This window comes from Oncorhynchus mykiss, chromosome 17 (assembly GCF_057628025.1).
Source record: "Oncorhynchus mykiss isolate SJ-2025 chromosome 17, ASM5762802v1, whole genome shotgun sequence".
NCBI classification, from domain to species: Eukaryota; Metazoa; Chordata; class Actinopteri; order Salmoniformes; family Salmonidae; genus Oncorhynchus; species Oncorhynchus mykiss.
In genome coordinates this window covers 76161796-76189730 of record NC_143038.1, presented here as the reverse complement: position 1 = coordinate 76189730, position 27935 = coordinate 76161796, and the positions used below count along the sequence as shown (strand labels likewise).

At 45.2% G+C, this 27935-nt stretch overlaps 1 protein-coding gene and 1 long non-coding RNA gene across 2 annotated transcripts in view; both read right to left on the bottom strand.

Annotated features, from left to right (window-relative positions):
• The window catches only part of LOC149976510 (uncharacterized), a 989396-nt gene that overhangs the window by 532964 nt on the left and 428497 nt on the right, over positions 1-27935 (bottom strand). The window lies entirely within an intron of this gene.
• LOC110504503 (sodium- and chloride-dependent GABA transporter 1) lies at positions 453-27608 on the bottom strand. The gene is made up of 15 exons (XM_036950959.2): positions 26885-27608; positions 25333-25729; positions 24907-25038; positions 24500-24600; positions 23983-24092; positions 23666-23798; positions 23190-23324; positions 21654-21757; positions 20440-20564; positions 17045-17157; positions 15663-15794; positions 7283-7385; positions 6959-7059; positions 4181-4348; positions 453-921 (listed from the first exon to the last, which is right to left on the bottom strand). Exons 2-15 carry the CDS (start codon positions 25556-25558, stop codon positions 817-819), a joined length of 1788 nt encoding a protein of 595 aa, XP_036806854.1. The 5' UTR covers positions 25559-25729; positions 26885-27608; the 3' UTR covers positions 453-816.

The following is a 27935-nucleotide window of genomic DNA, read 5'->3' as shown; positions in this document are numbered from 1 at the left end:
TTTGTTGACTTTTGTTAATGAAATAGTTTTTTCTGCTGTCAGATACCTCTGTACGTATTCCATTATATTTTTTAAATCCTGGTGCTGAGTTAATGTGAGTTAATGTGTCGCGGCTAATTGTATAGCTAACAGGCTATGTGTTTGTAGATCCACTGAGGTGAATGAAGCTACAATAACCAATGTGATAACGACTGAAGTCATTCCTAATAGCACCCCCCCACCCCACCCCACCCTCCCCTTCCAGACGCACTAAAACCCAGACCCTGGCTACGGCTCGGTTTACAATAACTTCATTTTTTATAGATGAATTAAGTCAATATTAGCACGTTAGTGTTGAATCACATTGGGCCTCCAAATTTAAATTATAATTCAAATTATAGTAACTTTCTAGGTAAACAATCTTAGAAAGACTAACATGTTTGCATATGAAACACAAAACTATCACAATAACAGCTGTTTGACTTTCTTATTTCTGTTGACAAAACAAATGAAAAAACAAATGAAAAAAATAAATGAAAAATAAATGAAAAGTAAAATGTAATCAGGTTGGTCACGTTTCCCCTGGAGGTAGGTGATTAGATATCAGACATGGAAGGTCTTAACTGCGTCCCAAATGATGCCCTATTCCCTATATAGTGCACTACTTTTAACCAGGGCCTATATTAGGTAGTAGTCCATATGGGCCCTGGTCAAAAGTAGTGCACTATATATAGAATAGGATTCCATTTGGGAATGCATCCCTTGGTTGTGCTTCACCTTGATTACGTTGTTTTCTGCAAAGAGTTGGCCTCGGAGACAGGCTGAATAGAACAGGGTTTAGATGTAAGCCTCCTCAGTGGCTGCTGCCGGTGTCTGCTCAGGGCCGTTCTCCTGGCGTTCTCCTCTCACCATCATCGGGGGTTGGATCATTATCCGCAGACGCTGCAATGTGCGACAGAACGACACGTTCAAAATACGTCAGACATCTTTAGGCCGTAAGTTACAACATGAACATGCTATATGCAGATGCCGTGAGGAAATGATATGTTACACATCTTCATGCTTTCACATTGCTGGTATTACATTGTATCACGCACTAGATAGCTAGCTGGCATCCGTGTCTGCAAGATCAAGCCTTTCCGCCGGGTGCTTGGCACACACAAACCAAGGAATTGATTGCTACAATTTAAGCAATCGAGATTGCACTGACTGACACAAAGGGCGGACAGCTGCTCCTCTCGTTGCCAGTGACAACCGCAGCGCTCCATCCTTGACAACACCAGAACCAGCAATTACTGTTCCTTTCACTGCAAGCTGCAGCTCAACAGACGTAGCGGCATGGGACCGACCAGCTTCACATTCCTTTCTGTGACCTTCTCAACAGACGAAGCGTCATGTGACCGACCAGCTTCACATTCCTTTCTGTGACCTTCTCAACAGACGTAGCGGCATGGGACCGACCAGCTTCACATTCCTTTCTGTGACCTTCTCAACAGACGTATCGCCATGGGACCGACCAGCCTCACACTCCTTTCTCTGACCTTCTCAACTGAACGTCTATGTGTATACATGTATCTTAATTTGATCACTCTGTTGTCACAGATCATTTTTAAATGAGCTTGGTGATTTACATAAAGTGACTGAAAATCAGCAGTGGTCTTTCCCTCATTTGATCTCATATCTAAATTACAGCCTACTGTAGCCTATTGAAACTCATTCACGTTAGCCATGATCACTTTCAACTTCTCTCTCTCTCTCTCTCTCTCTCTCTCTGTCTCTCTCTCTGTCTCTCTCTCTGTCTCTCTCTCTGTCTCTCTCGCTCTGTCTCTGTCTCTGTCTCTGTCTCTGTCTCTGTCTCTGTCTCTGTCTCTGTCTCTGTCTCTGTCTCTGTCTCTGTCTCTGTCTCTGTCTCTCTCTCTGTCTCTGTCTCTGTCTCTGTCTCTCTCTCTGTCTCTCTCTCTGTCTCTCTCTCTGTCTCTCTCTCTGTCTCTCTCTCTCTCTCTCTCTCTCTCTCTCTCTCTCTCTCTCTCTCTCTCTCTCTCTCTCTCTCTCTCTCTCTCTCTCTCTCTCTCTCTGTCTGTCTGTCTGTCTGTCTGTCTGTCTGTCTGTCTGTCTGTCTGTCTGTCTCTGTCTCTGTCTCTCTCTCTCTGTCTCTCTCTCTGTCTCTCTCTCTGTCTCTCTCTCTGTCTCTCTCTCTGTCTCTCTCTCTGTCTCTGTCTCTGTCTCTGTCTCTGTCTCTCTCTCTCCCTCTCTCTCTCTCCCTCTCTCTCTCTCCCTCTCAAGACTAATGTTTTGCAACAAAATACATTATCACCGACATTTGCTGTCCTCAAACTTTTCTTTTAGAATATCTGTGAGAACCAACGATTATTTATACGGATTAATATAAAAACAGTAATCGCCAAGAGCAATATTCCAAACTAATTTTGGATTAAGTGCCATACCATCTATTTAAAATTGTACAAAACCCCACAGCCTGTGACAAACTCTCTGCTGCAGGCAGATCTCTTTCTGAGACGCACGCTATGGTTCTCGGGAAGAGTTGGGAGTTGTTGGACATAAAATGGTCGCCTTTAAGGTCGACTCTGTGTACACAGTATGCGAGGAGAGCACTTGCAATGCCAGGATAGTTGGTTCGATTCCCTGGACCACCCATAGGAAAATCATTTAGGCACGCATGACTGTAAGTCACTGGATAAAAGTGTCTACTAAATGGGACAGACATATACAGTCCTTCAGGAAGAATTTGACACCCATGTTAACACATTTTGTTGTGTCACAGCCTGAATTTAAAAATGGATTCAATTTAGATTTTGTTTCACTGGCCTACACACAATACTCCAAAATGTCAAAGCGGAATAATTTTTTTTGACATATTTACAAATTAATAAAATATGAAAAAGCTGAAAATGTCTTGAGTCAATAAGTATTCAGTCACATAATAAGTTACATGGACTCACTCTGTGTGTTTAACATGCTTTTTGAATGTCAACATCATCTCTGTACTCCACACATACAATTATCTGTGAGGTGCCTCAGTCGAGCAGTCAATTTCAAACACAGATTCAACCACAAAGGCCAGTGAGGTTTTCCAATGAGTCACAAAGAAGGTTGGTAGATGGGTCAAATAAAATGCAGACATTGAATTTCCCTTTGAGCATGGTGAAGTTATTAACTACACTTTAGATGGTGTATCAATACAACCAGTCACTACAAAGATACAGGCGTCCTTCCTAACTCAGTTGCCGTAGAGGAAGAAAACCGCTCAGGAATTTCACCATGAGGCCAATGGTGACTTTAAAACAGTTACAGAGTTTAATGGCTGTGATAGGAGAAAACTGAGGATGGATCAACAACATTGTAGTTACTCCACAATACTAACCTAAATGACAGAGTGAAAAGAAGGAAGCCTGTACAGAATAAAAATATACATCCTGTTTGCAACAAGGCACTAAAGAAATTCACTTTATGTCCTGAATACAAAGTGTTATATTTGGAGCAGCACATTCCTGGCTGCATCACGTTATGGGTATGCTTGTCATCGGCGAGGACTAGGGAGATTTGGAAGAATATAAAGAAACGGAGCTAAGCACAGGGCAAAATCCTAGTGGAAAACCTAGTTCAGTCTGCTTTCCTACAGACGCCGGGAGACAAATTCACCTTTCAGCAGGACAATAACCTAAAACACAAGGCCAAATATACACTTTAGTTGCTTAACAAGACAAAATTGAATGTTCCAGAGTGGCCTAGTTACAGTTTTGACTTAAACCGGCTTGAAAATATATGGCGAGACTTGAAAATGGCTGTCTAGCAATGATCAATAATCGACTTGACAGAGCTTGAAGAATCTAAAAGAATAATGTGCAAATACTGTACAATCCAGGTGCGCAAAGCTCTTTAGAGACTTACCCAGAAAGACTCACAGCTGTAATCACTGCCAAAGGTGTTTCTAAAAAAGTGCTGACTCAAGGGTGTGAAAACTTATGTATTCAAAAGTGTTGATTTTTCAGAAATGTTTCTTCCACTTTGACATTCCAGAGTATTTTGTGTAGATCGTTGACCCCCCCAAATAATACAACTTAATACATTTTAATCCCAACCTTGAAACACAACAAAATGTGTAAAAAGTCAAGCGGTGTGAGTACTTTCTGAAGGCAATGTGATTGTCAGCAGCTGAGGAAGACAGAAGGTGATGCGTTACCTCTTTGTAATCTCCCTTGAGGTTGAGGAACATATAGACCATGTATCCAGGTATCAGGAGCATGGAGGACAGCGCCATGCACCAGCCTACTCCCTGGCCCCAGGCCGGGAACACGTAGTTGTTCATGGTGAGAGGAACCATCTGGACAGCACTGAACAGGAACACTCCCTGGAACACAGAAGAACAACCTGGTCACAACACAATCAACCACAATGGAGAAAAAAAGCCTTAGGGCTTAATTGTGTTTTCATCCTGGATAATGTTTTTAAATGTACGTAATGTTGTATCTGGCTAGAACGGACTACTACTTTCCATTGTCTAATACAATTAATCAATCAAAGTCACCTTGTTACATCACAAACACAACACCAAGGATGAAGGAATATGGAGGGTTATTAATGCCAAAAATATGTTGTATAATTTGGTTTTACAGCCGTCCATACAAAAACACCATAGAGTTAATTTGACAACTCTATACATTGTGGTAGACAATTGAATGCTTTACATTGATTTGTAAATTAACTTTATGTCCTGAATACAAAGTGTTATGTTTGAGGCAAATCCAACACAACACATTACTGGCTGCATCATGTTATGGGTATGCTTGTCATTAGGAATAGGGAGTGTCTGTACTCCTGTTCATCCATGACTGCGTGGCCATGCACGCTTCTAACTCAGTCATCAAGTTTGCAGACGACACAACAGTAGTAGGCTTGATTACCAACAATGACGAGACGGCCTACAGGGAGGAAGTCAGGGCCCTGGAAGAGTGGTGCCGGGAAAATAACCTCTCACTCAACATCAACAAACCAAAAAGAGCTGATCATGGACTTCAGGAAACAGCGGAGGGAGCACCCCCATATCCACATTGACAGGACCGCAGTGGAAAAGGTGGAAAGCTTCAAGTTCCTCAGCGTATAAATCACTGACAAACTCAGAAGGCTAAGGAATTTGGTTTGGCACCTAAAACCTTCACAAAACTTAAACAGACGCACAATTGAGAGCATCCTGTCGGGCTATATCACAGCCTGTTACGGCAACTGCATCAACCGCAACCACATGGCTCTCGAACGTGATGCGTTGGGCAAACTACCTGCCTTCCAGGACACCTACAGCACCCACCTTCAAAGGAAGGCGAAAAAGATCATCAAGGACAACAGCCACCCGAGCCACTACCCGTTCACCCCGCTATCAGCCAGAAGGCGAGGTCAGTACTGGTGTATCAAAACTGGGACCGAGAGACTGAAAAAGCTTCTATCTCAAGGCCATCAGACTGTTAAATAGTCATCACTAGCACATTAGAGGCTGCTGCCCTATATACATAGACTTGAAATCACTGGCCACTTTATTAACTAGTCACTTTAATAATGTTTACATACCTTGCATTACTCATCTCATATGTAAATACTGTATTCTATTCTACTGTATCTTAGCCTATGCATTACTCATCTCATATGTATATACTGTATCCTATTCTACTGTATCTTAGCCTATGTATTACTCACCTCATGTGTATATACTGTATTCTATACTATTCTACTGTATCTTAGCCTATGTATTACTCACCTCATGTGTATATACTGTATTCTATACTATTCTACTGTATCTTAGCCTATGCATTACTCATCTCATATGTATATACTGTATTCTATACTATTCCACTATATCTTAGTCTATGTATTACTCATCTCATATGTACATACTGTATCCTATTCTACTGTATCTTAGCCTATGCATTACTCATCTCATATGTATATACTGTATTCTATTCTACTGTATCTTAGCCTATGCATTACCTATCTCATATGTAAATACTGTATCCTATTCTACTGTATCTTAGCCTATGTATTACTCATCTCATATGTAAATACTGTATTCTATTCTACTGTATCTTAGCCTATGTATTACTCATCTCATATGTAAATACTGTATCCTATTCTACTGTATCTTAGCCTATGCATTACTCATCTCATGTGTAAATACTGTATTCTATTCTACTGTATCTTAGCCTATGCATTACTCATCTCATATGTAAATACTGTATCCTATTCTACTGTATCTTAGCCTATGTATTACTCATCTCATATGTATATACTGTATTCTATTCTACTGTATCTTAGCCTATGCATTACTCATCTCATATGTATATACTGTATTCTATTCTACTGTATCTTAGCCTATGCATTACTCATCTCATATGTAAATACTGTATTCTATTCTACTGTATCTTAGCCTATGCATTACTCACCTCATATGTAAATACTGTATTCTATTCTACTGTATCTTAGCCTATGTATTACTCATCTCATATGTATATACTGTATTCTATTCTACTGTATCTTAGCCTATGCATTACTCATCTCATATGTAAATACTGTATTCTATTCTACTGTATCTTAGCCTATGTATTACTCATCTCATATGTATATACTGTATTCTATTCTACTGTATCTTAGCCTATGCCACTCCGACATTGCTTGTCCATATATGTATATATTATTAATTCCATTCATTTACTTAGATTTGTGTGTATTGTTGTGGAATTGTTATATTACTTGTTAGATATTACTGCACTGTTGGAGCTAGAAACACAAGTATTTCACTACACCTCGCAATAACATCTGCTAAACACGTGTTTGTGACCAATAACATTTGATTTGATTTGATGTTTAAACGCTCTAGTTTGAGAATGTTGAAAGAGAGAAAGGGGAAGAGATATATGTATAGAGAGAGAAGAAGAGAGAGAGAGAAAGAGAGAGAAGAAGAGAGAGCACTTACAGCCACGATGAGAGGAGTGAACACGACCCAACACAGCTTCCACCACAGGCAGGGCCTAAAGCCAATCATCTCCTCAATGTTGGCAAGGAACTTATCAGCACCTGCAACATATGCAAGACAGGAAGCAAGTAGGTCAAAGGTGCTGTGTTGGAAGACAAGTACCTGCACTCATTGGAAGCAGATTTTGGAATTTGGATTTTGACAACACCAACACCCAAACCTTTTACATAGACTATTACATTGAGAAGGCCCCAACCTCTTTGTACATCAGTCAGGTTAGCGACGTCACCGTAGCTCTAACAGGAAGTGAGGTAACCGACTCACCGTAGAACCAGGATATGGAGACACACTCGAAGAAGACCAGGAAGAGCAGGCACATTCCGCTGGCTGAATAGTAGTCAAACAGCTTGAACACGTACAGCCCACCCTATTGGACGAGAAGAGAACAAAGAAAGACTGTTGGATACGGGTTCCCAAGTGTAGAGAGAACGAGACCAGCAAGACGGGGAGCCATGGGGGGGGGATATAGAGGATAGGAGATAGAACGACTGAGATGTGATGTAGCCTATTAAACTGGTGACGTGGAATAATGTGAGGGATGAGAGCACTAGTGGTGGAAGCTGGTGGAGGGTCACTGACCCTAGCTGCCTGCCTGTCTCCCTGGGAATCTTCAGGGCTCTGGAGCCCAGCGCTAGGGAAGGGTGGAGGGAGATGAAACGCTAGACTGGTACTGCAGAGCTGAGGTGAACAACTGATTAGGCCGATTGTTTCAATCCAAGAGGGATGCAGACATTAATCTCCAGTGACAGATGTGATAATGCTGTGAAGAGCGGTGTAGTAGGGTAGAGAGTGGTGGGTAGTGTTTCATACAAGCAGAGGACTAGAGGGGGGGGGGGGGGGTGACTGGAAGCATTCAGTGATCCTGTCAGTGGCCACGCTACGTCGGTACAGGTTTCAGGAGGAGAGTTATTGACCTCAGAGTTTGGGATGTGGAGCTTGAGAAGACATCATCGTTTTCCCTGGTTTGATCCTGTGAAAGAGTCCAGGGCAGGTGAGGAGGGGGGAGGAGGGGGAGGGGGGGGGGGGGGGGGTCGAGGAGATGAAGCCGTTAGGGTGAAATAACATCAACTGATCAGATACAGGGATGTCAACACAGCCTGTAAAGAAATTATATTGGAGAAAAATAACATGGAATGTTAAGGGACTTAAAGGTTTGATATTAACTTCTTTAGGTATAGTGGGCAGCATTATCACTTTTGGATAAATAGTGTGCCCAAATTCAACTTCCTGCTACTCATGCTAAGAATATAAGATATGCATATTATTAGTAGATTTGGATAGAAAACACTCTGAAGTTTCTAAAACTGTTTGCATCATGTCTGTGAGTATAACAGAACTTATGTAGCAGGCAAAACCCTGAGGACTAACCGTTCAGAATTGGGTTTTTTTTTAGGTCTCTGTCTGTTCACTGAGTTCTCATTGGCAAACGATACAGCTTCCACTGGATGTCCCCAGTCTTTGGAATTTGGTTGAGGTTATTCATTTGTGCAATGAAGAATTAGGGCCAACTAGGAACTGCGTAACACTGTTGAGAGTTGCGCAAGATTTGAAAAGTAGCTTGGTTTGTTGTGTTCCTGTATTGAACACAGATAGACCCGTCTTCAATTTGATCGATTATTAACGTTTAAAAATACCTAAAGTTATAAATACCTATACCTAAATCTATTTTGGCAAAGTTTATAGGCAACTTCAGAAATATTTTGTAGTGACGTTGCGCATTTTGGAAGCTGTTTTTTTCTGGATCAAACGCATCAAATAAATGTACATTTGGATATCTATGGACGGAATTAATCGATCAAAAGGACCAATTGTGATGTTTATGGGACATATTGGAGTGCCAACAAAAGAAGCTCGTCAAAAGTAAGGCATGTTTTCTATTTTATTTATGCGTTTTGTGTAGCGCCTGCAGGGTTGAAATATGCTACCCTCTTTGTTTACTGTTGTGCTATCATCAGATAATAGCTTCTAATATTTTCGCCGAAAAGCCTTTTGAAAATCTGACATGTGGGCTGGATTCACAACGAGTGTAGCTTTAATAGAGTATCTTACATGTGTGATTTAATGAAAGTTAGATTTTTAATTCATTTTATTTGAATTTGCCACGCTGCATTTTCCCTGGTTTTTGGCCAAGTGGGGCAAGTGTCCCCTACACCATAAGAAGTTAAGAGACTTAAAAGTTTGATATTAAGGGACTTAAAGATTTGATGTTAAGGGACTTAAAGGTTCAATGTTTTTTATCTAATTGTTACCAGTCATAAAAGTCTACACCTAGTCGTAACAGACAGTCAGAAAAGATGAAGATAGTGTATGTAAGTATGTATCGGTAGACTGTAACAAAGTAGATCTAATTAACTACTACACAACTACACTGTCATTACATCACAATACAAGTGAACCCAGTTACCTCAGGTGAACGAACCTTGACAGAGCACTTTTTTGCTTATTTCCCTATATTTTGGGGATCCCGAGAGGCGCAGCGGTCTAAGGCACTGCATCTCAGTGTTAGAGGCACAATTACAGACCCTGGTTCAATTCCAGGCTGTATCACAACCCTCCATGATTGGGAATCCCGTAGGGCTGTGCGCAATTGCCCTAGAATCGTCCGGGTTAGGGATTGGCCGGGGGTTAGGTCGTCATTGTTTTTAACTAATTTGCCTAGTTAAATACATACAAATACACCACGTAGACCAACGCTAGCTGTCAATATTTGTCATGTGATGTCATTTTCTGGTTTAAATCTAGTTTTCAGCTGAAGTAATGTCAGACAACTAGATAAGACGTATTGTTCATGGCGATGCAAGGATGCAGTGCTGCCAACTCTCACGCACTGGACCCTCTTCACACGCACTGGACCCCCTTCACACGCACTGGACCATTTTCACACGCACTGGGCCCTCTTCACACGCACTGGACCCTCTTCACACGCACTGGACCCTCTTCACACGCACTGGACCCTCTTCACACGCACTGGACCCTCTTCACACGCACTGGACCCTCTTCACACGCACTGGACCCTCTTCACACGCACTGGACCCTCTTCACACGCACTGGACCCTCTTCACACGCACTGGACCTTCTTCACACGCACTGGACCCTCTTCACACGCACTGGACCCTCTTCATATGCACTGGACCCTCTTCACACGCACTGGACCCTCTTCACACGCACTGGACCCCCTTCACACGCACTGGACCATCTTCACACGCACTGGACCCTCTTAACACGCACTGGACCCTCTTAACACGCACTGGACCCTCTTCACACGCACTGGACCCTCTTCACACGCACTGGACCCTCTTCACACGCACTGGACCCTCTTCACACGCACTGGACCCCCTTCACACGCACTGGACCCTCTTCACACGCACTGGACCCTCTTCACACGCACTGGACCCTCTTCACACGCACTGGACCCTCTTCACACGCACTGGACCCTCTTCACACGCACTGGACCCTCTTCACACGCACTGGACCCTCTTCACACGGACTGGACCCTCTTAACGCGACACACCTCTTATTTATCATTGAAAAAACTTCTGCTTTTATTTCCTAATTAATCTGGAGAATAGTCAGTGAGTTCACTTTTCAACTCAAATTTGCTGTTCTACATCACGAGTATTGTAACAGGTCCAGCCACACCTGGGAGATCCATCACCTCACTGACACCTCACCGCCACCTCACTACCACCTCACTACCACCTCACTGGCACCTCACCGCCACCTCACTACCACCTCACTGTCACCTCACCGCCACCTCATTACCACCTCACTGACACCTCACCGCCACCTCACCGCCACCCCACCGCCACCTCACCGCCACCTCACTGCCCTTCTCACTGCCACCTCACTGACACCTCACTGCCACCTCACCGCCACCTCACCTCACCGCCAACTCACTGACACCTCACCGCCACCTCACCTCACCGCCACCTCACCGCCACCTCACCGCCACCTCACTGCCACCTCACCGACACCTCACCGCCACCTCACCGCCACCTCACCAACACCTCACCGCCACATACCGCCACCTCGCCTCACCGCCACCTCAGCTCACCGCCACCTCACCTCACCGCCACCCTACCACCACCTCACCGCCACCTCACCGCCACCTCACCACCACCTCACCGCCACCTTACCTCACCTCCACCTCACCGCCACCTCACCTCACTGCCACCTAACCACCACCTCACCGCCACCTCACTGCCATCTCACTACCACCTCACTACCACCTCACTGCCACCTCACTACCATCTCACTGCCACCTCACTGCCATCTCACTGCCACCTCACTACCACCTCACTGCCACCTCACTACCACCTCACTGCCACCTCACTACCACCTCACTACCACCTCACTGCCACCTCACTGCCACCTCACCGCCACCTCACTACCACCTCACTGTCACCTCACCGCCACCTCACTACCACCTCACTGACACCTCACCGCCACCTCACCGCCACCCCACCGCCACCTCACCGCCACCTCACTGACATCTCACTGACACTTCACCGCCACCTCACCTCACCGCCACCTCACCTCACCGCCACCTCACCGCCAACTCACTGACACCTCAACGCTACCTCACCTCACCGCCATCTCACCGCCACCGCACCGACACCTCCCTGCCACCGCACCGACACCTCACTGCCACCTCACCGACACCTCATCGCCACCTACCGCCACCTCAACTCACCGCCACCTCACCTCACCGCCACCTCAGCTCACCGCCACCTCAGCTCACCGCCACCTCACCACCCCCTCACCGCCATCTCACTGCCACCCTACCGCCACCTCACCGCCACCTCACCGCCATCTCACTGCCACCCTACCGCCACCTCACCGCCACCTCACCGCCACCTCACCTCACCGCCATCTCACCTCACCTCACCGCCAACTCACCTCACCGCCACCTCCCCTCACCGCCACCTCACCGCCACCTCCCCGCCATCTCATTACCACCACACCGCCACCTCACTGCCACCTCACCGCCACCTCACTACCACCTCACTGACACCTCACCGCCACCTCAGTACCACCTCACTACCACCTCACTGCCACCTCACCGCCACTTCACTACCACCTCACTGTCACCTCACCGCCACCTCACTACCACCTCACTGACACCTCACCGCCACCTCACCGCCACCTCACCACCACCTCACCGCCACCTCACTGACATCTCACTGACACTTCACCGCCACCTCACCGCCACCTCACTGACACCTCACTACCATCTCACTGACACCTCACTGACACCTCACTGCCACCTCACTGCCACCTCACCGCCACCTCACTGACACCTCACCGCCACCTCACCTCACCGCCACCTCACCGACACCTCACCGACACCTCACCGCCACCTCACCGCCACCTCACCGCCACATACCGCCACCTCACCTCACCGCCACCTCAGCTCACCGCCACCTCACCTCACCGCCACCTCACCTCACCGCCACCTCACCACCACCTCACCTCACCGCCACCTCACCTCACCGCCACCTCACCGCCACATACCGCCACCTCACCTCACCGCCACCTCAGCTCACCGCCACCTCACCTCACCGCCACCTCACCACCACCTCACCTCACCGCCACCTCACCTCACCGCCACCTCACCACCACCTCACCTCACCGCCACCTCACCTCACCGCCACCTCACCGCCACCTCACTGACACCTCACCGCTACCTCACCTCACCGCCATCTCAGCGCCACCTCACTGCCACTGCACCGCCACCTCACTGCCACCTCACCGCCACCTTATCGCCACCTAACCTCACCGCCACCTCACCTCACCGCCACCTCAGCTCACCGCCACCTCAGCTCACCGCCACCTCACCACCCCCTCACCGCCATCTCACTGCCACCCTACCGCCACCTCACCGCCACCTCACCGCCATCTCACTGCCACCCTACCACCACCTCACCGCCACCTCACCGCCACCTCACCTCACCGCCATCTCACCTCACCTCACCGCCACCTCACCTCACCGCCACCTCACCTCACCGCCACCTCACCGCCACCTCACCGCCACCTCACCGCCATCTCATTACCACCACACCGCCACCTCACTGCCACCTCACCGCCACCTCACTGCCACCTCACCACCATCTCACTGCCACCCACTGCCACCTCACCGCCACCTTACCTCACCTCCACCTCACCGCCACCTCACCTCACTGCCACCTAACCGCCACCTCACCACCACCTCACTACCACCTCACTGCCATCTCACTACCATCTCACTGTCACCTCACTGCCACCTCACTACCACCTCACTGCCACCTCACTACCACCTCACTGCCACCTCACTGCCACCTCACTACCACCTCACTGCCACCTCACTACCACCTCACTGCCACCTCACTGCCTCCTCACTACCACCTCACTACCACCTCACTGCCATCTCACTACCATCTCACTGTCACCTCACTGCCACCTCACTACCACCTCACTGCCACCTCACTGCCTCCTCACTACCACCTCACTGCCATCTCACTGCCACCTCACTGCCACCTCACCGCCCCATCACCTCCCCTCCACCTCACCGCCACCTCACCTCACTGCCACCTAACCGCCACCTCACCGCCACCTCACCGCCACCTCACCGCCACCTCACTGCCACCTCACTGTCGCTGAATGCTTCCTTATGGCAGCATAAGATAATAGGCTATACTATTGATTTAACCAGTAGCATTAACCCTGTAGCATTAACCCTGTAGCATTAACCCTGTAGCATTAACCCTGTAGCATTAACCCTGTAGCATTAACCCTGTAGCATTAACCCTGTAGCATTAACCCTGTAGCATTAACCCTGTAGCATTAACCCTGTAGCATTAACCCTGTAGCATTAACCCAGATCCACAGGACATTATTCACCTACTTTGGTCACTAACTCAACAGGGATTCTGGTGACCCGATTTAACTCACTGAAATAATGAACATTATTTTGCCCAAACAGATTGTGAACCCAAATGTGTAACTGATTCAGGTGGAGGGGGTGTGACAACACAGTGAAATATAGTTTGTGCTGGATGTGAGGCGGAGCAGATGTAGGCTACGTCATCTTGTCTTCAGGATATTTGATCTGTTTAATTCATTTGGTCTTACACAATAGCTGATAGTCATTAGAACAATTCCCACCCCCTACAGTGGGCTAAAACAGAGACTATGTGTTAGTCTCAGCAAGACCCCTACTGTCATTCACCATACTTTGATTATTTCACTTCTTACACGTTTGTTCTGGTGTAATTAAGCTATTTGAATTCTGATATGCCAACTTGTCTTTGAAAATACTGGACTAGACATGGACGTGACCGGAATGGACTGGACTAGATGTGACTGGACTGGACTAGATGTGACTGAACTGGACTAGATGTGACTGGACTGGATGTGACTGAACTGGACTAGATGTGACTGAACTGGACTAGATGTGACTGGACTGGACTAGATGTGACTGGACTGGATTAGATGTGACTGGACTAGATGTGACTGAACTGGACTAGATGTGACTGGACTGGAATAGATGTGACTGGACTGGATTAGATGTGACTGGACTAGATGTGACTGAACTGGACTAGATGTGACTGGACTGGACTAGATGTAACTGGACTAGATGTGACTGTACTGGACTAGATGTGACTGGACTGGACTAGATGTTACTGGACTAGATGTTACTGGACTAGATGTGACCGGACTAGACTAGATGTGACCGGACTGGACTAGATGTGACTGGACTGGACTAGATGTGACCGGACTGGACTAGACATGGACGTGACCAGAATGGACTGGACTAGATGTGACCGGACTGGACTAGATGTGACCGGACAAAATGTGACCGGAATGGACTGGACTAGATGTGACCGGACTGGACTAGATGTGACCGGACTAGATGTGACCGGAATGGACTGGACTAGATGTGACCGGACTGGACTAGATGTGACTGGACTAGATGTGACTGGACTGGATTAGATGTGACTGGACTGGACTAGATGTTACTGGACTAGATGTTACTGGACTAGATGTGACCGGACTAGACTAGATGTGACCGGACTGGACTAGATGTGACTGGACTGGACTAGATGTGACCGGACTGGACTAGACATGGACGTGACCAGAATGGACTGGACTAGATGTGACCGGACTGGACTAGATGTGACCGGACAAGATGTGACCGGAATGGACTGGACTAGATGTGACCGGACTGGACTAGATGTGACCGGACTAGATGTGACCGGAATGGACTGGACTAGATGTGACCAGACTGGACTAGATGTGACCGGACTAGATGTGACTGGACCGGACTAGATGTGACCGGACTAGATGTGACCGGACTAGATGTGACTGGAGTAGATGTGACTGGACTAGATGTGACCAGACTAGATGTGACTACTGGACTAGATGTGACTGGATTAGATGTGACTGGAGTAGATGTGACTGGACTAGATGTGACCAGACTAGATGTGACTGGACTAGATGTGACTGGACTAGATGTGACCGGACTAGATGTGACCAGACTAGATGTGACTGGACTAGATGTGACCGGAGTAGATGTGACCAGACTAGATGTTACCAGACTAGATGTGACTGGACTAGATGTGACCGGACTAGATGTGACCGGACTAGAAGTGAGTGTTTACTGTACCTGTGTGATGTTGGACAGGCCGATGATATAAGAGACCAGGCAGACGGCAGCGATGAAGAGTTCTCTTCTTCCTCTCAGAGCCCTGGGGAACTCATCCACCAACGCAGTGATGAAGCCCTCCACTGTACAGAACTACACAGAGAGGTAAAACATATTATATCAGGCTCACCCCTTTCAAAGGCTCTCGGATCAATTTCCCGCAGGAACTCAGTTGGGGTCTAAACTTCCTGTTGCTAGGTAGAATAGTAGAATAAACCTGGTTGTTCATCAGTAGGTTTTTCTCTTGTTGTGTCCGTCACTGACAGTCCCTCAATTAAACCACGTCAGCCACATTTTTGGGGGGGGGGATTGGTAAATTAGTCTAGCGGCCAGCTATCTAAACTTAGTATTCATGGTGGAATTACCTCCCGGTTATTGAAAACTCATATTCCTCTCCGCCTCAAACCAAAATGAGTAGAATTGCAGAATTCTTGTTTTAATTTTCTCTACACTCAACTGCAAATGGTGAAGAATTACACAAAATTCAACCTAAAACTTTAAAAAAATGTCTCTCTGCTGTCTAGATGGCGTCCGCTAAGATATTTTCCTACCCGTGTGTGGTGGTACAACACATGATATAGTACTATACAACACATGATATAGTACTATACAACACATGATATAGTACTATACAACACATGATATAATACTATACAACACATGATATAGTACTATACAACACATGATATAATACTATACGACATATTAACACTACTAGGTTAGATAGATTAGATGTTGGATGGAACTGACTTCCTGCATCTCTTATAGAATATCAAACACTATTCCAGTCACGCGACTCATCAAGCACTGCATTAGATGGATAATACTACATTCATTGTCCAACAAACAAACAAAACACACAACACAACAATGCAATAACACAACATAACAACAACAACACAACAAGATAAAATACACACAACATAACAACAACAACACAACAAGACAAAATACACACAACATAACAACAACAACACAACAAGACAAAATACACACAACACAAACACAACACAAACACAACACAAACACCACAACACAACAACACAAACACAACCACACAACACCCATGCAACAACACGCAAAAACCCAAAACAACAACAACACAAAATAACACATAACACCCATACAACAACACGCAACACAAAATAACAACAAAACAACAACACAAACACAACAACACAACATAACACAAAACACCACAACATCACAACAACACAACAACACAACATAACACAAACCACAACATAACAACACATCACACAACAACACAAACACATAACACCCATACAATAACACAAAACAACAACAGAAACATGAAATGCAAATAGCTGTTGTTTCCTCACCTGACTGTCTATTCCCAGCATGAGCAACATAGAGAAGAAAAGGATCGCCCAGAGAGGAGAGATAGGCAGCTGGGTTACTGCCTCAGGGTAGGCCAAGAACGCCAAGCCAGGACCTGCAACACAACACAGACAGTTAGAGACGGGATCTGACAACACAACACAGACAGTTAGAGACGGGATCTGACAACACAACACAGAAAGATACGGGATCTGACAACACAACACAGACAGAAACGGGATCTGACAACACAACACAGACAGAAACGGGATCTGACAACACAGACAGAAATGGGATCTGACAACACAACACAGACAGATACGGGATCTGACAACACAACACAGACAGATACGGGATCTGACAACACAACACAGACAGAAACGGGATCTGACAACACAGACAGAAACGGGATCTGACAACACAACACAGACAGTTAGAGTCGGGATCTGACAACACAACACAGACAGTTAGAGTCGGGATCTGACAACACAACACAGACAGTTAGAGACGGGGTCTGACAACACAACACATACAGTTAGAGACGGGATCTGACAACACAACAGACAGTTAGAGGCGGGATCTGACAACACAACACAGACAGACAGTTAGAGACAGGATCTGACAACACAACACAGACAGTTAGAGTCGGGATCTGACAACACAACACAGACAGTTAGAGTCGGGATCTGACAACACAACACAGACAGTTAGAGACGGGGTCTGACAACACAACACATACAGTTAGAGACGGGATCTGACAACACAACAGACAGTTAGAGGCGGGATCTGACAACACAACACAGACAGACAGTTAGAGACAGGATCTGACAACACAACACAGACAGTTAGAGTCGGGATCTGACAACACAACACAGACAGTTAGAGTCGGGATCTGACAACACAACACAGACAGTTAGAGACGGGGTCTGACAACACAACACATACAGTTAGAGACGGGATCTGACAACACAACAGACAGTTAGAGGCGGGATCTGACAACACAACACAGACAGACAGTTAGAGACAGGATCTGACAACACAACACAGACAGACAGACAGAGACAGGATCTGACAACACATACAGACAGTTAGAGACAGGATCTGACAACACAACACAGACAGACAGTTAGAGACAGGATCTGACAACACAACACAGACAGACAGTTAAAGACGGGATCTGACAACACAGACAGTTAGAGACGGGATCTGACAACACAACACAGACAGTTAGAGACGTGATCAGACAACACAACACAGACAGTTAGAGACGGGATCTGACAACACAACACAGATAGTTAGAGACGGGATCTGACAACACAACACAGACAGTTAGAGACGGGATCTGACAACACAACACAGACAGTTAGAGACGGGATCTGACAACACAACACAGACAGTTAGAGACGGGATCTGACATCACAACATAGACAGACAGTTAGAGACAGGATCTGACAACACAACACAGACAGACAGTTAGAGACAGGATCTGACAAGACAACACAGACAGTTAAAGACGGGATCTGACAACACAACACAGACAGAAACGGGATCACACAAAACAGACAGACAGTTAAAGACGGGATCTGACAACACAGACAGTTAGAGACGGGATCTGACAACACAACACAGACAGTTAGAGACGTGATCAGACAACACAACACAGACAGTTGGAGACGGGATCTGACAACACAACACAGACAGACAGTTAGAGACGGGATCTGACAACACAACACAGACCGTTAGAGACGGGATCTGACAACACAACACAGACAGAAACGGGATCTGACAACACAACACAGACAGTTAGAGATGGGATCTGACAACACAACACAGACAGTTAGAGACGGGATCTGACAACACAACACAGACAGTTAAAGACGGGATCTGACAACACAACACAGACAGACAGTTAGAGACAGGATCTGACAACACAACACAGACAGACAGACAGAGATAGGATCTGACAACACATACAGACAGTTAGAGACGGGATCTGACAACACAGCACGGACAGTTAAAGACAGGATCTGACAACACAACACAAACAGACAGTTAGAGACGGGATCTGACAACAACACAGACAGACAGTTAGAGATGTGATCTTACAACACAACACAGACAGAAACGGGATCTGACAACACAACACAGACAGAAACGGGATATGACAACACAACACAGACAGACAGTTAGAGACAGGATCTGACAACACAACACAGACAGACAGTTAGAGACAGGATCTGACAACACAACACAGACAGACAGTTAGAGATGTGATCTTACAACACAACACAGACAGAAACGGGATCTGACAACACAACACAGACAGAAACGGGATATGACAACACAACACAGACAGACAGTTAGAGACAGGATCTGACAACACAACACAGACAGACAGTTAGAGACAGGATCTGACAACACAACACAGACAGTTAAAGACGGGATCTGACAACACAACACAGACAGAAACGGGATCTGACAACACAGACAGACAGTTAAAGACGGGATCTGACAACACATACAGACAGTTAGAGACGGGATCTGACAACACAGCACGGACAGTTAGAGACGGGATCTGACAACACAACACAGATAGTTAAAGACAGGATCTGACAACACAACACATACAGACAGTTAGAGACGGGATCTGACAACACAACACAGACAGAAACGGGATCTGACAACACAACACAGACAGACAGAGACGGGATCTGACAACACAACACAGACAGACAGAGACGGGATCTGACAACACAGACAGTTAAAGACGTGATCTGACAACACAACACAGACAGACAGAAACGGGATCTGACAACACAGACAGTTAGAGACGGGATCTGACAACACAGACAGTTAAAGACGTGATCTGACAACACAACACATCCCATTCCTGTTCAAATACCTACATAGAGAAGTGTTTCAATGTCCGTGGTTTTACAGTGAGTCCTACTGTTATTCCAAGATTTCCTCATATTTTTTTTTTTACTCAAATCAAATATTACTTGTCACATGCTCCCGAATACCAGTGTAGACCGTGAAACGCTGACTTACCCAACAATGCAGTTCAAGAAATATGAGTTAAGAAAATATTTACTAAAATAAACTACAGTAAAAATCGTCCAATTAAAATTAAAAAGTTCAGATAACAACGAGGATATATGCAGAGGGTACCGGTACAGAGATAATGTGCGAGGGTACAGGTTAGTCGAGTTATTCTTCATACATGTAGGTAGGGGTAAAGTGACAATGCATAGATGATACACAGCAAGCAGCAGCAGTGTAAAAAGAAAAAGGGGGAGGGATGTCAATGTAAATAGTCCGGGTGGCCATTTGATTAAATAGGCTAAGTCATGTATTGTTCCAATTGAGATCTATATCAATAGTGAACGGTAATTACCTGAGGCTGCTACTTCTATTATAGGCCTCTTAGTCACGTTGGCCATGAAGCCCACAATGGAGAAGATGACTAAGCCAGCGAACATGCTGGTGAACGAGTTGATGCAGCACACAATGACAGAATCTCTGCAGGGAGATGGAGAGAAAGACAAAAAGCATGGGGTTTGGAACGTCTGTTGTCACACTGATATGGAAGCCTTATCAAAACCACAGCACATTTAAAATTGGGGAGGGAGGGAGGGAGGGAGGGAGGGAGGGAGGGAGGGAGGGAGGGAGGGAGGGAGGGAGGGAGGGAGGGAGGGAGGGAGGGAGGGTTTTGCATTCTATAGCCGAGTGTTACTGCAATGTCAATGGACTGACCTATTCATTTCAGAGATGGGGTGATTGTTCATTCGGTGCCAGGGTTGAACATAGGAGAGAGACAGAGATGATGTGACAGCTGAGAGATGTGTTTTCTCTTTGTCTCTCTCTCTCTCTCTCACCCCCCCTCTTCAAATCCCCTCTCTCTCTCCTACCCCCTCTCTCTCTCCTACCCCCTCTCTCATCTCTCTCTCTCTCTCTCTCTCTCTCTCAATTCAATTCAAAGGGGCTTTATTGGCATGGGAAACATATGTTTACATTGCCAAAGCAAATGGAACAGACAATAAACAAAAGGGAAATAAACAGTGTAAACATTACACTCACAAAAGTCTCTCTCTCTCTCTCTCTCTCTCTCCCTCCCCCCTTCTCTCTCTTTCTCTCTCTCTGTCTGTCTCTCTCTCTCTCGGTCTCTCTCTCTCTCTCTGCCCCCTTCTCTCTCTCTGTCTCACTCGCTCTCTCTCTCTCTCTCTCTCTCTCCCTCCCTCCCCCCTTCTCTCTCTTTCCCTCTCTCTGTCTCTCTCTCTCTCGGTCTCTCTCTCTCTCTCTCTCTCTCTCTCTCTCTCTCTCTCTCTCTCTCTCTCTCTCTCTCTCTCCCTCCCCCCTTCTCTCTCTTTCTCTCTCTCTCTCGGTCTCTCTCTCTCTCTCCCCCCTTCTCTCTCTCTGTCTCACTCGCTCTCTCTCACTCGCTCGCTCTCCCTCTCTCTGTTACTCACTCGCTCTCTCTTTGTCTCACTCGCTCTCTCAATGGCAGAGGCAGAATATAAAGCGATAGTAGGGAGCTGAATAGAATGGTTTTGTAGATTTTAACCTACCTGCCAACATGACTATTGAACAGTGTTGTAGATTTTAACCTACCTGTAAACATTATTATTGAATGGGTTGTAGCTTCCCAGAGCAATCAGTGATCCCAGCCCTAGCCCATAGGAGAAAAAGATCTGAGTGGCAGCATCCAACCACACCTGAAGAGAACAGAGAGACAGAGAGTCAAAACACACCACAAGTCAAGACATACTGCAAGTCAAGACACACTGCAAGTCAAGACACACCACAAGTCAAGACACACTGCAAGTCAAAACACACTGCAAGTCAAGACACACTGCAAGTCAAGACACACCGCAAGTCAAGACACACCACAAGTCAAGACACACCACAAGTCAAAACACACTGCAAGTCAAAACACACTGCAAGTCAAGACACACTGCAAGTCAAGACACACCACAAGTCAAGACACACTGCAAGTCAAGACACACCACAAGTCAAGACACACCACAAGTCAAAACACACCACAAGTCAAGACACAGCACAATTCAAGACACAGCACAATTCAAGACACACCACAAGTCAAAACACACCGCAAGTCAAGACACACTGCAAGTCAAGACAGACCACAAGTCAAGACACACCACAAGTCAAAACACACTGCAAGTCAAGACACACCACAAGTCAAGACACACTGCACGTCAAGACACACCACAAGTCAAGACACACCACAAGTCAAAACATACTGCAAGTCAAGACACACTGCAAGTCAAGACACACCACAAGTCAAGACACACCACAAGTCAAGACACACCACAAGTCAAGACACACTGCAAGTCAAGACACACCACAAGTCAAGACACACTGCACGTCAAGACACACCACAAGTCAAGACACACCACAAGTCAAAACATACTGCAAGTCAAGACACACTGCAAGTCAAGACACACCACAAGTCAAGACACACCACAAGTCAAGACACACCACAAGTCAAAACATACTGCAAGTCAAGACACACTGCAAGTCAAGACACACCACAAGTCAAGACACACCACAAGTCAAGACACACCACAAGTCAAAACATACTGCAAGTCAAGACACATTGCAAGTCAAGACACACTGCAAGTCAAGACACACCACAAGTCAAAACACACCACAAGTCAAAACACACCACAAGTCAAAACACACCAAAAGTCAAGACACACCACAAGTCAAAACACACTGCAAGTCAAGACACACTGCAAGTCAAAACACACCACAAGTCAAAACACACCACAAGTCAAAACACTGCAAGTCAGACACACCACAAGTCAAGACACACCACAAGTCAAGACACACCACAAGTCAAGACACACCACAAGTCAAGACACACCACAAGTCAAGACACACCACAAGTCAAAACACACCACAAGTCAAAACACACTGGTACTCACAGCATCACATACAGCAAATCAGCATCCATTCTCCCTCTGTATCTGCTCACTGATAAAGGCTAGCTCCCTCTGTATCTGCTCACTGATAAAGGCTAGCTACCTCTGAATCTGCTCACTGATAAAGGCTAGCTACCTCTGAATCTGCTCACTGATAAAGGCTAGCTACCTCTGAATCTGATCACTGATAAAGGCTAGCTACCTCTGATTCCTTGAGCTTCTCGAAGTTGGGCGTGATATAGAAGAGGATTCCATCGATGGCTCCGGGCAGAGTGATGCCGCGGCAGAAGAGGATGAAGAGCATAAAGTAGGGGTACGTCGCTGAGAAGTACACCACCTGAAACAGGGAGGGAGGGAGGGAGAGACTTGTTAAAATACAATGGAGCTATGCCACATGGAGCTATTTACGTCATTATTACAGCTAGAACCCATGCATGGATTAACTGCCATTTTTCCAGTCAAATGTTTCTTAATGGATTTTTAATCTATAGTAATGCCTCTTACTTTTGCAAATAAGCCAGGGGACATGCTGGACCCCCCGCCCTCCCAACATCCAATACGGCTGCCAAAATCTAATATGGCTGCCAAAATCCAATATGGCTGCCAAAATCCAATGTCAAGATTCCTCTGTGCGGTTTAGCCCCTACTCTATGAATTTAGTCAGTGGCAGCCTCTTACCTTGCCGGTCCATGCGACACCTTTCCAGATGCAGAAATAAACCAGGACCCAAGCGATGGCCAGCGTGATGGCTAGAGGCGCTCTGATCTCCCCAGGTTTCTCCAGACCATCCGTCAATTGGTGCATGTTACGTCTATAGGACAAATCAACCAACGAAACCAACCAATTAATCAACCAACCAATCAAATCTATTTATAAATCATTTTTTTCATCAACTACAACCCCATTCATTATTTTCTACACTGCGTGGTCTAACCACAGACCAAAAAAAAAATAAAAAATGTTTAACAAAATATAATAAAATATATGTTCTTTACTCCCAGAATTCCTGAACGGCGCTGGTGAGGTTGACAGCGTTCGGGATGCTGTAGTTGGTGTAACAGCGATCTGTATTCCAAGAATTTCCACATGATTGCCATGGCAACTCCTGTAATAACAAAGACAGTTTTTTTTTTTTCTTTCTCTCACTTGTTGTCATTTTGCCGATCTCTTTTCACCCAGGCGACATGCACCACATTTTTTTTTTTTTTAAAGGGTACTGATGGCCAAATTCGATATATTTGAATAAACTATACATAAAAGAAACAGTATTTCTTTCTTTTCAGCATTCAAATGGATAACACCGAAGAGGCCTATGCCCCCCTGCTCTTTCAATCCTCAGTCATGCTACTTAAAGACATTCATCAAGGAAATGTGCTTTTCCTTTTTAAACCTCCCAGTGAAAGAAATGCAGTAACCTCACATGAATTCGATTTTTTTGTTTTTTTTTGTTGGTTTGTTTGTTGTGTACTTACAACTTTTTCATAGAAAAGCAATAATATCCATCATACTCACAGAAGTAAAGGAGGACCAGAGATAGTATATGGCCCAGGAAATGATGACAATGTAATAAATATTTAGCCAGAAAGAAAGCACTGCAGCCGCCAGACCAACACCTAGAACAGCAGGGAAACGCGGGATTAGGAATGTATATACAGGCAGTTAATATAAGATGAAATAATGTGACAACTTGAGTAATTTGAGAAAAAAAATACATAAAATAGGTTTAGCTAGTTATATTAAATATGTGGTTTGATCTGTAATTACAACGGGGAGAGGAGGCGTGCACTGAAATTGCAGATATTTGTGTGTGTTTATTGACAACCAGCAAAAATTAGTATTGGATGAGGAGAGCTAATTGTCTTACGGTATATATTGAGATGTATTTCAGTTGAACCTCTAAACGTAGTGTTTTGATTTACCTTTAAACATGGGAGCCAGTTTCCACACCCCAAGCCCTCCAATCGATGTGTACTGACCGAGGGACGTTTCGAGCAGAAACAGGGGCATGCCAGCAAATATGAGCGTCAAAAAGTATGGAATCAAGAAGGCCCCTGAATGGAAGGTGAAAGGTAAGTAAACAACACATATATAGAATGGTGAATAAAAGCGACCATTTGCATTGATATACCGGGAACATTTCAAATCATCCAAAGAAATAAAGAGATGAAGACAATATTTTTTTGCATCACAATCCTAATATTAATGATAATTACGCTCAGTCTGGAGAGAAAAAGACCATTGTGATAATTAAATGAGGGACCCAGAACACATTTCCTGTTTGAAGGGTTAAGTTTTTAAGCCTCCTGTTTTTGAAAACACGGGAAAAGCGCCGAAATCTTGATTACCTCCTCCGTTCTTCCCACATAGATAAGGAAATCTCCAGACATTTCCGAGTCCAATTGCGTACCCGACGCAAGACAGGAGAAAGTCAAATTTTCCAGTCCAGTTTTCTCTTTCGGGAAGTTCCTTTTTCTGGACTTTTACGACCAAGGTTTTGGGTTTGTCATTAGGCTCCGCATTCACCTCCGTTAAAACGTGTCCATCCGAGGCTTTAGTTCCATTAGTCGCCATGTCTCTCTGATTAGGTGTAGATTTCCTGGCAAGGCTGACAGGCGGTTGGAAGATTTTAACCCCACTGATCCACGTAGAGAGCAGCTTCGCGGTTCGTTACCCAGCCGATGGACCGTTGGATGTGAAGGAGCGGGAGAAGGAGAGGGAACACCGATGAAGTTAAAAGCCAACCTGGAAAAAAAGAGCAAGAGAATGTTACCAAATAGGAAATTAAAATAATGATAGGACCCTAAATATTTACATAATATTGAATTAACACGGGAATTATCCAAATTAAAGTATAGCGCTGAAAATGGGCCGTTTTGAAGAGTTTTCATTGAGTCACTTTGTTGGCGCAGGGGACAAGAGATCACACGAAGACCCTGTGGTGCTTTTTAAACAGCCAGGGCCCGTTGATTCAAAGCGTCGTTACTCTCAATGTCCCCCTTATACAACTTTAAAACAGCACACATTCCGCAGACAGCTCATTTAATACTGTTAAGAGGAGGAGGCGATCCCCGCTGTCCAATTATTCAGCATTTGGATGGTTAATTGCAGCGGAACTCAACCATCAATTTGACACACAAAAAAAGATAAATTACGTTCATTCACACGCTATGGCTTAGCATGTATGCATCCAAATAAGTGTAACGTTATAAATAAAAACTGAATTGCAAAGCATTCATATTAACATAAATCAGCTTGACTGTTAATTATCCGAGGTTAAATACTTTGAATATAATTTATCTTTAATTATTCATAATAAATGTGAGACAAAGGTAAATTGGTCGATTTTTAAAAAAAAATCGTTCCTGTTACAAGTCCAAACGCAATGTGCGTATTGTGGAAACATTGGCTTGGCAACGTCATGCTTTTGGTATTTTTAGGCTTTTATTTGGTTGAATAATTCCGTGCCTCTATATCTGTAGCATAATGGTCGAATATCCCCCGTTTTTCCCATCAGCTAGTTGACATTTATGGAAAGAGATGGAGATGGATATGTGCCCGCCAACAAAAGCGACAAGATTTACGCGTCAGTCACTCTCCTACGCGTCCTTTCACATTTGCTGATTATATTCCATGAATTATGGAACTTCAAAAAACGAATCAAATGTACAATGATGTGATTTATCACTCTCTTTGAAGTTGCATTGATTTAAAAATATATATATAATTGATTTATCCAATTTAGGCTAATCATCTCGGCTACTCAGTGCGCAACATCTGAAACACCGTTTTTCCCCACCGAGACGCAACTCCGCATCCCCAAATGGGTTCACACTGTCCAATGTTCTGACCATCGCAATGAAGTTTTCCCACACTGTTTAACGTAAATGCTGTACTTACAATTAAACTGCTGTGCCAGCCAGAATTGTGGGACATGGTATAGTATCCGTGCGTTGTGTTCTTTGAAGCTTCTAACCGGGCAGAACAAATCAAATATTTTTAGAGATAGATAAGCAAAACTAAACTATGATCCTGATGGGAAAGGTGAGTTTGCAGGAAAGCAGGAACTAGGTGTGAGTGGTGCTGTCCGTTAGCTTGGTGATGCCTGAAGGAGAGAGAGACAAGCAGAGGAGAGCAGAGCGGGGGGGAACAACACCACGAAAAGGCAGCAGCTTCACCTCGTAACACCGTCTATCTTCAGCAGGCCAGGGTTGTTACGCGGACCACAAATCCCCGTTCTCATCTACATAGCGTCAATGTCATCTGTAAGTCGACCCTCCCCGTGTGTCCAACATTTCCACCACTGAGATCGCTGTGGTTCTGATAAAGTAGCATCTTATAGTCTCATGGTTTTATAGGCATAGTGCTTTTCATCAATTTGTGGATTTTTTTTCTACACGAATTGATTGGGTGACTCACAGACAGTTCGTTAAATGACTTAACATTTTGTTAGCTTTACGCGATTTCTCACATATAGGACAGTTATCATACGCTTAACCGTGTTGATATTCCCAGAAACAAATTAGCTCAAGTCGGGGTCTCAATTTACTGTTGTGAGTTAGAATAGTAGAATTCAGCAAGGTGCAATTTAGAAACCTGGTTGTGCATCCGCAGTTTTTCCTCTGTTTATGTCAGAGAAACCAACCATTCCCAGAGAGTGGCTGATGTGAAGGCAGATGCCAATCATGCTGTGGTTGCTGGCAAACTGTGATAAGAGGAACCAGTCAATACAAGCTAGTCTGAGGGTGGGAGATAAATTGAAAACTGCGCCTATAATCTTTTTAATCCGCTGTCTCATGAAATATAAGACCCCGGTGACAGAGGAAAAAACAGACTTTAAAAGCAGAATTGAACCCCAAAATGTGGAGACAAATGAATATATTGATTAGTAGACGCTATAGTGTCTCACAGGGAGATTGGGCCTCAGTGAGTGTGAGACTTGGGAAAGTGC